The sequence below is a fragment of the Osmia lignaria genome, chromosome 15, assembly GCF_051020975.1.
Source record: "Osmia lignaria lignaria isolate PbOS001 chromosome 15, iyOsmLign1, whole genome shotgun sequence".
Classification (NCBI taxonomy): Eukaryota; Metazoa; Arthropoda; class Insecta; order Hymenoptera; family Megachilidae; genus Osmia; species Osmia lignaria.
In genome coordinates, this window is record NC_135046.1 from 2,527,428 (window position 1) to 2,540,637 (window position 13,210).

At 36.9% G+C, this 13,210-nt stretch overlaps 1 protein-coding gene across 9 annotated transcripts in view; it reads left to right on the forward strand.

Moving 5' to 3' along the window:
* Positions 1-13,210, forward strand: part of cic (Putative transcription factor capicua) — a 24,315-nt gene continuing 11,105 nt past the window's right edge. For 6 of the 9 annotated variants that reach the window (XM_034315381.2, XM_034315386.2, XM_034315387.2 and 3 more), the window contains exons 1-8: positions 1-275; positions 9,731-10,020; positions 10,664-11,058; positions 11,267-11,831; positions 11,888-12,148; positions 12,448-12,559; positions 12,677-12,883; positions 13,045-13,160. In XM_034315381.2, coding sequence (XP_034171272.1) covers positions 10,684-11,058; positions 11,267-11,831; positions 11,888-12,148; positions 12,448-12,559; positions 12,677-12,883; positions 13,045-13,160 — 1,636 coding nt within the window. In that variant the 5' untranslated portion in view covers positions 1-275; positions 9,731-10,020; positions 10,664-10,683. Of the gene's footprint in view, positions 276-7,087; positions 7,836-9,730; positions 10,021-10,663; positions 11,059-11,266; positions 11,832-11,887; positions 12,149-12,447; positions 12,560-12,676; positions 12,884-13,044; positions 13,161-13,210 lie in introns of those variants that run through there. The other 3 variants (XM_034315383.2, XM_034315384.2, XM_034315382.2) reach the window with 3 other exon arrangements.

Genomic DNA, 13,210 nt, shown 5'->3' on the forward strand with positions numbered 1-13,210 from the left:
TTAACTTCACCAGTCAAGATGGAGCTAGTAGACGCGGTATGGGAATTTCGCGATTTTTAGTGAGAATTCTCGGACCATTGTGTACTCGGTTTTGTGCCTTTCTGTAATGCAATTTTTTTAGGATACTCCGTTACGTGTACGACCTGTGTGCTTTCAATCAAGTGTATAGTGATATTGTTAACGTAATGCGGTACTTGAATGGAAAGTAACTCTCTCGGGATTATTATTAAGATGATTCTCACCCAGCCAAGGATTATCAGTTCTGTGTAAGCCCAGTAAGTCCCTGCATTTTCATTCTATTTATATTGAACATTTGACAGGCGGCAATTCCATTGCCTCCAATTTACGATTAATTATGTATTCTACCTTTCTATTATTTTTTTCCATTCAATTTAGAGGTTAGGTTAATAGATCGCACTAAAATAACTCATAGAAATTTCTTTATGATATTCCTAACCTATATTTTCATTTGAAAGTTCAAAGTTGATTCATACAATCGTTGATAAGATTACAATAATATGCGCACGTGCATCGGTTTTGTTAATAAAAATGATCGCGATCGATCGAGTTCGTTGATGCGAGAGTAGTATCGATATCCAAGATAAATGATTATTGTTGAGAATTTTTAAATGTATTATATGCATCATTGCTGAAGATTCGCTGCAAAATAAATGTTATCTTTCGAGGCTTTGTTGATAACGTACACGGTAATCGTGTTGCATCATTTTTACGATTAGTATTGACACACGAGCGGTAACAATCAATTGAAATTTTAATACAATTACGCGAGTTGCCTTATCGGTTTGTATTATATGTGTATAAAGAGGAATGATTAATATTTCATTGTAAAGTTTTTCTTTTGAAAATTAGAACAATTATGCGACGAAGAGTTAAATTAATAACAATTAAGGTTAGATTAGGTTATTTATAACTGATTGCGTACTGGGTCAAAACGACCCTGCATTCCGCTCAAGCGATATTGCGTGCTAGATTTTCACTCTCGATTCATTCACAAAGATTCATTCTCGTGATATCGCATGGCCCACACTTAAAAGCCTGTCCACGCGATACCGCGTGCTGATTCGTCGATGTTTGAATGTTATGGCACACAGCGAACGATCTCCTCAGATCTGGTCAGCGAATCGTTTGAAACACTGTTGTGTTAGGTGCACATGCTCTTATGATTTTTGGAAATTTTATTAAAGGATTACCTGAGCACTTCCGGTGGAAGTGGTCAACCGTGTTCCGTCTTAAAATACATTTTTCAATACGGTGTGCATCCATATTATCATGTTACAAGAATGCTTTATTCTAATCGCGAAGAAAACAAGCATTATGCAAAAAGGATAGAAAAGGAAAGAGAAACTGTGTCTCGATGTACTGTTGATAAGAAGAAAAAGAAATCTGTATCATCGTTGCGTGGGTCACGATAAGACCTCGGTGTTTAATGATTTTCGAAGCCATCTTCGCGATACATTTATATGTTTATTATGTTATCTTCGTCTTTTGAACTGACAGCATCTAGAACATCTGCTAGATTATTTATAATAATACGCAGCTGGAAGGCGGTTGTTGTTCTTTTTTTTTCATTTTGTAAATATTTGTATTGATTTAGAAAAAAGAAAAGAAGGATATCACGGTTCACGAAGGTTCACGGTGTAGAATTTCTTATCGGTTCCACTGGTTATCAGTGCTTGATAAACGCACGAAATAGATGTTATTCCTTCCGGACTTGTGAATCCTAAGTATCTGTAATCAATTATTCAATTAGTCGGAATAATTATCATGCTTGCTTACGTAACGGGCTAGATTAGTAATTAATAAGATCAAAGATCGTTATAAACTTGCCTTTTGACTAGGCGAATACAATGATCAATATTGGGTGGGAAATATTTATTTATTATTTAATATTTTAATACTTTTCATCTTAAATATTCGTATTTTTTCCGTGACGGCCCAGGTGAATCATATACGATTTTAATATGACTCATAAGGAGTTAGATTGAAATGGGGATTTTAAATTGTTGGATTTTTTAACGATTTCATGACAGAAAAGTTTGGTGAACTAACAACTGTGGTATGCCATATTCAAATTAAAAATTTTAAGGAAAATTGTGGTATAAATGCTTCATGAATATTTTTAATATAAAATAGTTCTTCAATGAATCTCACGATAGTATCGTTCATCGAGGGGTTACACCACTTTGGCGATTGAGAAGGGATCATGAAATGAATACATATTTCAAGGTACATATATAAATATATTTTTGGATTTTATTTATTTAGCAAAATGGCAAAGTTACAGCTATCTTACATTTATGCATTTAAAATTTGATCATTGTTTGTTATAATTAACAACCAGACATTTTATATTGAAATTCCTAACAGAATGTTTATATAGTAATTTTTGTCAAGTGTTAAGCTTTACATCGATGTACCACAAGTGGTATTTTGTGATACTTTTATGTCATGAAATCCTGTCAGATTCAACCTCTTCAAATCTCTCATGGAAAAAACCTAATATTATTGTACTATTGCATGTAATACGTGCACTATGCACATAATTCTCTTTTTAAATTCGATGCAGGGATTTCTTAGTTGTCGATGAAACTCAGTGATACCTTATCATTCCTCGAGACTCGTGTTAAGACTTCTTCTCGCGTTGCATATTTCCAAGCAATATCGATAAGCGAACCCCAACTTATGTCATATTCCTTTTATCAAAACTGCTGCTGTTGACCCTGTTGCCTTTTCTAGTTTAACCGTCCACGACCTCTACTGACATCGTTGAGGACCTGCCCTACGCTTCGTCAAGCACGCGCCTTTATTTGCGTATCCGTGTGAATCGGATCGCTCGTTTCCCATCCGGTTTATTTAAAAATAGTATTAGATAAAGAAACTTTGAAAGTTGATCATTATGATAGTATTTTTGCGATAGGATGATTCAGTTTGTTGTTGGTGCAGTTTATGATATCTGGGAGGAACTATCAAAACTTTGATATTAGAAATTAGTCGTTTGGTAAAAACATTGTTCGTTGGAATCCACAATTAATCATCTTGTATTGAGAATATCTAAGAGGCATTTATATAGTCATTTTCGGGAAAGTTTAAGCATTAATTTGATATACCGTAAGTGTCATTTTGAGATACTTTTCTGTCATGAAATTGTATTGAAAGTTTCATTTTTCAGAATCAGCCATTTGGTAACAGTATTGTTTATTGCAATTGGCGGCTACCCTTTTTGTATTAAAAATCTTAAGGGGGCGTTTGTATAAAAATGTTTCTCAAATTTTAAGCTTTAAATCGATGTATCACAAGTGTCATTTAATGATACTTTTCAGTGATGAAATTACGTTGATATCTTACAACTTTGAATACATTAAAAAAACATTACAAAGTGATCATGCCTTGATTTTTCTGTCCTATTTTTAAACTTCTTTTCCATCACTATGCAACATAGTTGAGGTGTAAATCGATCGATGATATCAAAATTCATTGTTCGCGTGTTGGATAGACAGGAACGGTGAATAGACGATATAATTCAGACACACGAATAGCTGGACGTTTGTAATTAGATTAATGCAGGTGAGTGAATACTTGGGACGCGAAATAGTCGTTATTGGGTTAACGTATTTTTACTCCTGCTAAGCTGAGGATATTGATTTTAGTTAAAACCAGGAAGAGGAGGAGGGGGAGGGGGTGGGCACTTGAATTTTTGAAGTGCCAGCTAAACGAGACACCGCTGCAAATCGATTTACAGTCTCGTTTTGATATCTTTATCTTTCCCATTTTGTATTAATTGATGCGCTGAGATTGTAATTGACTACATTGACAACTTACAGAAAACTTAGTAGGAACTGATTAGACGACGCACCTGGTGCGTCATATTCTATTTTCCCATTACTATTTTTACTTTTTTTTCCTCTTGAATCATGAAGTAAATAAAAAATTTGTTATATTTAAGCTACGAAAAAATTATGTTAAGATTTTATTTATTCAATAAAATGACGAAATTATACTTTTCTCATGATAACCACTTTTGAAAAAAGTGAGCCGGCTGTAGCTTCTCCATTTTTTTATTAAAATAAAATAGAAAAATATTTTTATATAATTTAAGACGTGCACAATGAAATGTACATAACAGATTTTCCATTTACTTTGTGATATTTTTCCAGAACGAATGTTAAAAAATAGTTTTAATTAATATTGGACGACGCACGTGATGCGTCATACACTATTTCTAGTGAATCTCTACTTGCTATATTAAACGAAGGAGAAACGATATAATAACGTAGAATTAAACGCGTGTGGGCTTGTTACCTGGTTATAAAGCGTATGCGTTTGTTTTTAGTGTGGGCATGTGTGTGCCTATGAAACTTTAAAGGGTAATGTCATGCTGTTATGAGCCCGGAAATTTATTGATATCCCGTTAAAAAGTTCACGTTCTTTCTTTTTTTATTCATCGGGGTATTTTCGTGCTGGATAAAAACGAACAATTGATTGCAAAGGGTAGAAAGGAAAACGTACTGATCTTATACACCTACTTGAAGAATTGCAATAAATAATTATAAAATAATAATGAAACTAAATAATATTTAAAAAACGAAAATTGATAATTTTATTACTTACAATTAGAAATAAAAATATAAGAAAATATTTTTAATTTCTTTTCAGGACACCTGGAGTATCGTGTAGGATTTTCAATAAATATAGAAATGACGCAACAAGTGCGTCGTACGCTATTCCAGTATGCATAGCCAAGACGCACCCGGTGCGTCAAAAACAAAACTAAAACAAAATTACAATGATATTGTAAAATATGAAGTGGTATCTATATTTTGTATTTTTCTTTGTTTTTCTTTTCTTCAACCAGCCGTACATTCCGGCGATACTATTATCTCTAGAACGCACAGGAAGTCGCACCATACGCGAGTGTAGTGAAGTTTGTAACGAGATTCGTAGTCGTCCATACACGAATATCATATTAACCCTTTATATTCCGACTTTTGCAAAAAAGGAAAAAAAAATGACATTCCCCCAGAATCCTAAATGTATCACAATGGATATTACGATGTCGCCAGAAAAATTGTCGGTCCTACAACCGATACTTCCCAGGGATACTGTACAGGTGCCATTCAGAGTTCAAGTACGGTCTCTACGGGTATCGTCGTAAGCCAGTATTATGGACCCCCTCCTTGGTATTTAGTTTCCTGACTTCAGAAAAGGCACCGTATCGGCTACACGAATTACACGTGTAAAAGAAAACAGTGGATGATACCTACGGGTCGAGTATACCACCCGCGGATCCTTCGTTCATTCGCAAGGCCCCCGAGGAGCTTTCCTTTTGACGGGCCTTAACAACTTGTAACCGATACCTGTGCCCCCTTCTTTTTTCTCTCTGTCTGCGTAAGGTCTGAATGAAAGGAGGTAAATCGTCGCGCGAATATTGTATACGCGGCCAGGACAACCCACGAGGCACCTTAACCACAATGACGAGGGGTTGGACATAAATCAGATATACGACGGTACTCTAGTAGTGTGCCAGGTATATCCTCCCGTCACAATTGTCCGTCTTAAGCTCATTGTTGAGCATCCCTATCGGTGTCTTCCGAAACACCTGCTTTTTCAGATGATTCCTTTGCTTAGAACGTTCTGTAATCGTTGGGAAACGCAATGCACGAATTAGAAAGCTGGTTAGAAATTGATTAACTCTTGTCGGATGGTAAATATACCATTTTTTTTTTTTTTGTTCATCAAGTAGCGTTGCACAGTGGGAAAGCTGGATCGCTAATAAAGACATTGCGCAAACTTTTTGCATAATACGATATCGCGTGGGCATTCGTATTTCCACGTGTTTCTAGTACGATCTTTCGTAATACGTGTGCACACACTGCTTTTCGAATTTCCCTTATCTTAACGGAACATCTCGCTGAAAAATTTCAAACGTACCGCGTTTCCATTGTGCGTCAACATTTCGCCATACTATAATTGTTTTTCTTTTTTCTTTTTTTTTTCATGATTTATATTAATGAAATTTAAAGTATTGTAATCTGGAACAGTTGTTGATTGAAAGATTTTTAACACGTTCACTATCATTTACGCGATATCGCCTGTTTGATTGTTATTGTTAAATCTCCATTTACGCGATATCGAGTGAGATTAAAATTTTGAAACAAAAATCTTTCGTATCAGGTATTTGAAAAATAATTATTTAAAGGTATAGTTTAAAATTTATTATAGTTCAAAGTTTCAAGGTACATTTTTATTTTCTAACTTATAAATATAGTCGCGACAATAATTATGACTTTGACCATATAATTTAAAAGCAGAATCTAAAGTCATGATCCCATAATACTAAGTTTTTAAATTGCGACAAAAGCCATTTTACGATATTTTACCTGACGTGAAAACGTACCCTAGTAGGTGACATGCCCGCGTAATTCAAACAGGATATACCTTTCTTCTTCTTCGGAGTGAAACGATACCCCGTTGTCTAATTGAATTAGAACGGTGTATATTCGTTAGAGTCTTTTCATCGGGGAGGATAAACATCGTCCCTCGGTTGTTCTTTACTAAAGAAGTCTCCTGTTTTGACAATATCGAATGACTAGTAACGCGACACGTCCGCCGATGCTGGCGTAAACAAGTAGAGATAGGATGCCTTTGAAGGAACGATTCCTTAAGATACTGCTTTCAACGTGTTTTCTTTCGTATTCATTCCCATCGAAAGTACTGTCAATTAGGTAGAAAAAAAGGTATCGTATATCATAGTGTATACAATATATTTATTTAACCTTAAAGAAGAAGTTACACGTTCCCATCGTGTAGTATGACTGTTACAACAATTAGAAACCTAGTTTTATCACGTTACTCACACGCGATGACTCATTACTACCTTGATGGTAGCAAGTTAATCTTAACAATACGCTCGTGTATCAAGTATCACGAATTTATGCGTAACTTCATTACCCAAACAATTAATAATTATGGTACAGTCGTAGTTTGCCACACGTGTTCGAATGAGATACACTTGATAAAAATACAGCATCCGATCGATCAGAGGTGATTTTCCTGACGGAAGATCCGAGCATAGATACATCTCGGCATCTTCGTGTAACAGGTTTTGAATTTCGTAGTCGTTCGGCCACCCTCGTACCTGTAAAACGCTGCACACTGTGTACAATATAGCATAGCGAGTCGACACAATGGCGGAGAGTTTCGGAGAGCAACGTGAGTCAGCCGTGGTGGTAGGGAGTGAAGTTAGTGCATTCCCCCTTAGTCCTTTTACCCACACTTAGAGAAGCGTTGTTTTCCTCCGGCTCACGGGGCGAGCTCCGGCTCAGTGTCAGTGCAGCGATCGCTTCGAAAGTGGTAGCACGGAGGAGTCGTGACTCTATCTCTTTCGCTCGATCCCCTCCCCTCCGTCGTCTCGCTCCCTTGGACGTGAGATAAGAACGTCACGCATACGCGAGCGTTATCCTTGTCCGACTGCTGCGTCGCACCCTCTCCATCATTCCTCCCGTTGTTTCCTCTCGGGGTAGACGTACTGTGCTGCGCACGATTTCCGATCGATGCGGATCAATTTTTGTGTCAAAAAAAAAGAGTGCTCGTTAGTTGGCCCTTGGAAGTAGCCGGCTTTGAGGAAAAGAAGCGTGCTCGTAATTTCTTGAATAGGTTATGTAGCGCACATGTGAATCGACTTATGTGTATACACGGTCGCGTCTCTGTGTTTTTTAAGACGATCCTGTCAGCATGAAGGTCGAGGTGATGTTCAACGTTTTCGTGTCGCTTCGTTAAAAATACTAGCGTATCGATAGAACGGCAATATACCGAAGGTTCGTTGGATTTTATCGTGTCGGCGTTATTGCATCAATTATTGAATTGCGAGCATCGTTGATTTTATGTTTACGCGTGACAAAAAGGAGTTGTTTCGGGGAACGCAATCAACAGTCGTTTCACAAGCGGTCATTTTGTAACAGCATGCGTAAAATTGAATACTTTCCGTCACGCGGCCTTATTTAAATCCGTTTCTGCGGAGCAATTCGTTCTTTTTTTTTCCAATGCATGTTTCTACCGCGAAAGATTATCGGGACGCGTCTCGTAATTCGAAAGCAATTCCTGTAATTTGTTTGGTGTTTAGCTGTGAAATCTTTACATTTGAACGGTCAAGCTATCGTTTAAACATTAATCTCCTCTGTTATCTCACACTTGCTACTTGATTGCACCGCTTACTTGCAGTGTTGTCATTAAAACAAGAATAAATTTAGTTTTTTAATGGTAAATTAGTATGTACATGTAGACAATATATGTTACTGTAAATATTTTATTTTAGAACGAAAGTTTGAAAATTAGATTCCTTTTTTGTGTTAGATAGAGAGTGTTTTCATTTTATTTAAGTTGAATCTATTTGATTAAAGGTGGATTTCTATGACGGTGATTGCTTAAATCTTTAACTGCATAAGACGTATATGTATATATAAGCGCTCTTAATTGTATTAATATACATGAATGATGTAAACGTTCACGCTTTCGCACATTTATCGGTATATATCGATTACGTACAAACACTGCCGTCCATAAGTCACCGGACACTCTTTAAAACAGAATACTCTTTTTAAAATTGGACCAAATGACTTGAGGTTTGTCGAGAAGCTATACAAATTTATTTAATAAGATATGTGCTTTTGTTGTTTTAAAAAATTACAATTTGTCGAAATCAGGAAACAAATAGTAAAAGGTAATTTTTTAACTTTTTTATTTGAGCCTGTAATGCAAATTTAAAATATGTCTTTCGTAGATTCAAATAAGTTATGTGTATGCTGAAAATTTCATCGAGATCGGTCAACGCGCTTAAAAGTTACAAGTAATTAAAATTTCCGAAAATCGCGATTTTTCATCTAAGAACGTGTCTAATTATGTAAACGCGTTGACTGATCTCGATGAAATTTTCTGTATATACATAACTTATTTGAATCTACGAAAGGCGTATCTTAAATTTTCATTAAAGACTCACATAAAAGAATTAAAAAATTACCCTTCACTATTATTTTATCAATAAATTGTACTTTCTTAAAACGACAAAAGCACATATCTTAGTAAATTAATTTGTATAGTTCCTCGAGACATCTAAAGTCATGTGGTCCAATTTTAAAAAGAGTATTCTGTTTTAAAGAGTGTCCGGTATCTTATGGACGGCAATGTATGTGCTTTGATACGTCCATTAATATAATATATGGCAGGCGTATATATGCATATGTATGCTATTATAGCCTATTATTATATGCGGAAGACGTATATATGCGTTTTCAATAATAAGGGGCAACTTATTTGACGAACGTATATATACGTCCTCTTTCCTTATTAGTATGTACACATGACGTGTATATCCGCTTTCATAATACCTATTGATACACATACAAGACGTTAATATACACTCTTGCGTGTCTATTAATATATCCATAGGACGTATATGTACGTGCAATATGTTATAAAATCTAAAATAAGTTTAACCTTTAAAATCATTTTTTTAAAATTTTTTTTTTAAATTTATGGTGCGTTTTCTTTTACAAAGTTTAAATGAATCTTTATAAAATATTTTAAAGTATCTAATTGTAATAATATAATAAGTAAAAACTGATTTTGGGTATGTCAAGATTAAGAAACGACCGTTGAGCCAGAACCCTGTACCGTGGTAACCATTTTCGAAACACGTTTTCCTCTGTTGTTACAGGACATTGACTAGAGGTACAAGACAATTACAAAAGGAGAGAGTAAAAGTGTTCGCCTAAGAGGAGAATTTTCGGAGGAGGATGCTCGGCAGTTGGGGCTGGGAAGAAGAATTGGAGTTGGGAGAGGGAATAACAACCCCGTCGCAAGATAGACAAAGACGAGAAAGCCCAGACTCGACGCATCCTGTCCCCGACAGCCGGGTGCTAAGGTATGCACCCAGCCGGTGTCACCACCCTCCCAACTTCACGACACCACATTTCAGCACACAGCCTCCTCTCGACTGTACGGATTGTAAGTATTATATATTTTATCCTTAAGATGAATTTTCAATAATCAAACCGTATATAGTAGTGGCAGCCAATATGTAGTAAGGTCATAAATTAAACATTGTCCATGATTTTTAGGGAATTCTAGATCAGACTTTCACTGGACTCTCCCTGAACTGTCTCTCGACCAAACCCCCCCTCCCCCAAATAAAAAATGGATAGACAGTAACGGAATAGTACTTTGGCCCGTAAAATTGCTGGATATCCATTATATTAAGAAATTGCGCCACTTCGAAACTGAAAAATCAAAGCTTCTTTCATTCACAATTTTAAAATCATAAAAACGCGGGGAAATTTGCTTTGAAAGAGAAGAAATGATACATATTTAGCCATATGAATTCTCTAGCCTTCTATCTGGTATTAGATGCGAGAGATGGTGGGTGTCTAGGAGTGCAAATACAATAACACTTTCACTTTTGGAAACAAAGTTCATCCTGAGAACCAGAATGATTGAACATAAAGGTTGAATATTAGAATCAATGAATCCTAATTGTGGGAATTAATTTGTTTATTTCTTCCATTTGAATATCATCATTCGGTATCTAAGTTATTGACAAATAACGAAGAAATTATGAAAATATACTAATAAATTGTTAATTAATTTTCAGAGCAGCGTGAGGTGGCCAAAATGCTGACTGCTCATTCAGAGATGCAGGAGAAACGGGAGGATCCCCTTGGAGGCGGACAATATGGAACAGGCGGGGGTGGTGGGGGCAGTTCGATTGAAGAGAAATCTATTCCAGAACAACCACCTCCGCCCCCGGCGCCTCCACAGAGGGATCCATCGGATCCAACGATCAGTGCTAAGAAACTTCCAAAGAAACGAAAGTTTGATCTATCGGAACTCGAGGAGATGGATAAAACTAGCAATGTAACGAGCAACATCAACAATATGGTGAACATTAGGGCACCAAATATGCCAATCAGTCAATCAGGTTTAGTTCAACAGTCTACCATTGCGACTAGGCAATCTCCGCAGCAACAAGAATCCGATTGTTATCAAGTATGTTTCAAAAAGAACATTAATGAATGTTTTAAATAACTCTAGTGTTATTTTGTGTAAATATAGCTTTAAAAATTTATGAGGTATGATACTGCCAGCGCCATTGATATTTCAAATGCACAAAAGCGCGGGAAAATTTGAAATCTTAGTTGACTAATATAAATAATAATTGATACATTAATACTAATGTTATTGATTATTTTTTCAGGTATCCTCGGCACATTCGGTGGTAGTTCTACCACCCCAAAGTACAGCAGTGGATTATTCAGTCCGAGAGGAACCTCTACGTTCTCGTCCTCGGCCTGCCACTGTTGCTATTGATCTCAGTGAGTGGCGCGACCACAGAGTGTTAGCTTTAAGGGATTCATATTATTATCCGGGTGTTATTCGTAACGTTGTCCAAGGCGAGATTTATATAGAGTTTGATGGTGACAGGAAACAGATGCGTTACACGGACGTTTTGGGGGCGGGAAAGTACGATGTGATAGGTGACGCTAGCCCGTCTGTAGGGCAGGTGACTTTAGACGCGAAAGTTTGTATCAAATGTCCGACGTCGAACAATCATATAGACACGGCTAAAGTGTTCGTTAAGGGGACGGTGTGCAAGATTCTAACGAACCCTAAACGTTTTGTCGTTAAAATACCAAGGGAGGACGATCAGAGTGATCGTTACGTCGTGAAACGCGCCGATCTGAGATTGGTCCAACCTCCATGGTGGGACGAACTGGAAGAAGGACTGGAAGACTGTGATTCTTCGAGGGTCGAAGGAATTGGTACGTAGGATATCTTAGCATGTTATTCATTTTATGGATCTTGATCTTGTTTTCAGAACATGGCTACCGAAATTCTTCAGAAGCTCCAGCAGTGCCAATTTTACAGCTACATCATACCACGCATCATACCTCTCATATATCAACCCATAGTGATACGAGTGGTTATTATAGGACTACTGGTACTAGTCCATTGATGACTCTAGGAACTTCGGCGCACTCGGCTACTACTGCGTTAAGCAATGGGAGCAGACCGTATGATGATTTGGAGAGCGAAGATGACTTGGATAGGGAAGATATTACGTTCCCTTCGGACGCAGGTAATATAGTTACTTGTACAGTGTCGGTTATGGAGGATGTTCTAGGAAAAATAACGGTATAGGGGAAGGTACTACTAAAATCCCCATTTATATTGAACGACGCAAGTTTGGATCACGCATCAGGTGCGTCATGTAGTACTTTCAATTGATGTTTGAATGATGTACTAGGCGCGTCATATATTCTGCCTATATATGAAATTTCTGTATCGCCATTTACCCTAGGGAACCCTCTCGTACTTTATACTGTACATAGATCTAACATTTAATAAAAGTAATATATAATTGTATTTAACTGACAGATGCAAAATTATCAGGGAGTAGTAAGAGAAGCAGTATGCAGAGTCGAGGGAGTACCAGTAGTCTAGTTGAACAGCGCAGTATAACTCCTCGCTCTCAAGCAGCCACACCCAGGTAATAAGTAACACTTAATCATTTAACATGTTTGTTGCGGCTCACGCGCCTGGCGCATGAAAGTTTTTTGTTTTTGGCAACTCCCGTGAAATATTAAATTAATTAATTATTGTACAGATCTCAGGCGGCGACGCCACATAGATATAAAAAAGGTGATGTAGTGACTACGCCAAGTGGAGTCAGGAAGAAATTCAACGGTAAACAATGGCGTAGACTTTGTAGCAAAGAGGGATGTTCCAAAGAAAGCCAACGAAGAGGATACTGCTCTCGCCACCTCAGTTTGAAGGGATCTGGTCTCAGGGGTCCAACGAACACCTTTCCTGGGTGAGAAAAATAAATACACTTAATCATCTTAAAACACAATACAAAAATTGCAACAACCCTAGAACATGGTTTGCTCAAGATGACTTCAGGATGAATTACGCGTGTTATAGGAGGGTTGACTATATTCATTCTGAAATTCTCTTCTATATTTTTAATTTCAGTAGTAGAATGGATGGCGAAGAAACATCCAGGGATTCCGATACGTCTCCAAATTACGGAGACAGGAGAATTGCTGGGCGATTTGATCAAGATGAGACTGAAGCAGCGAATATGCTTGGTGAGTGTTTTTTCCGTAAGGCAAACGGGTCATTTGTTAATTTAGTTTCC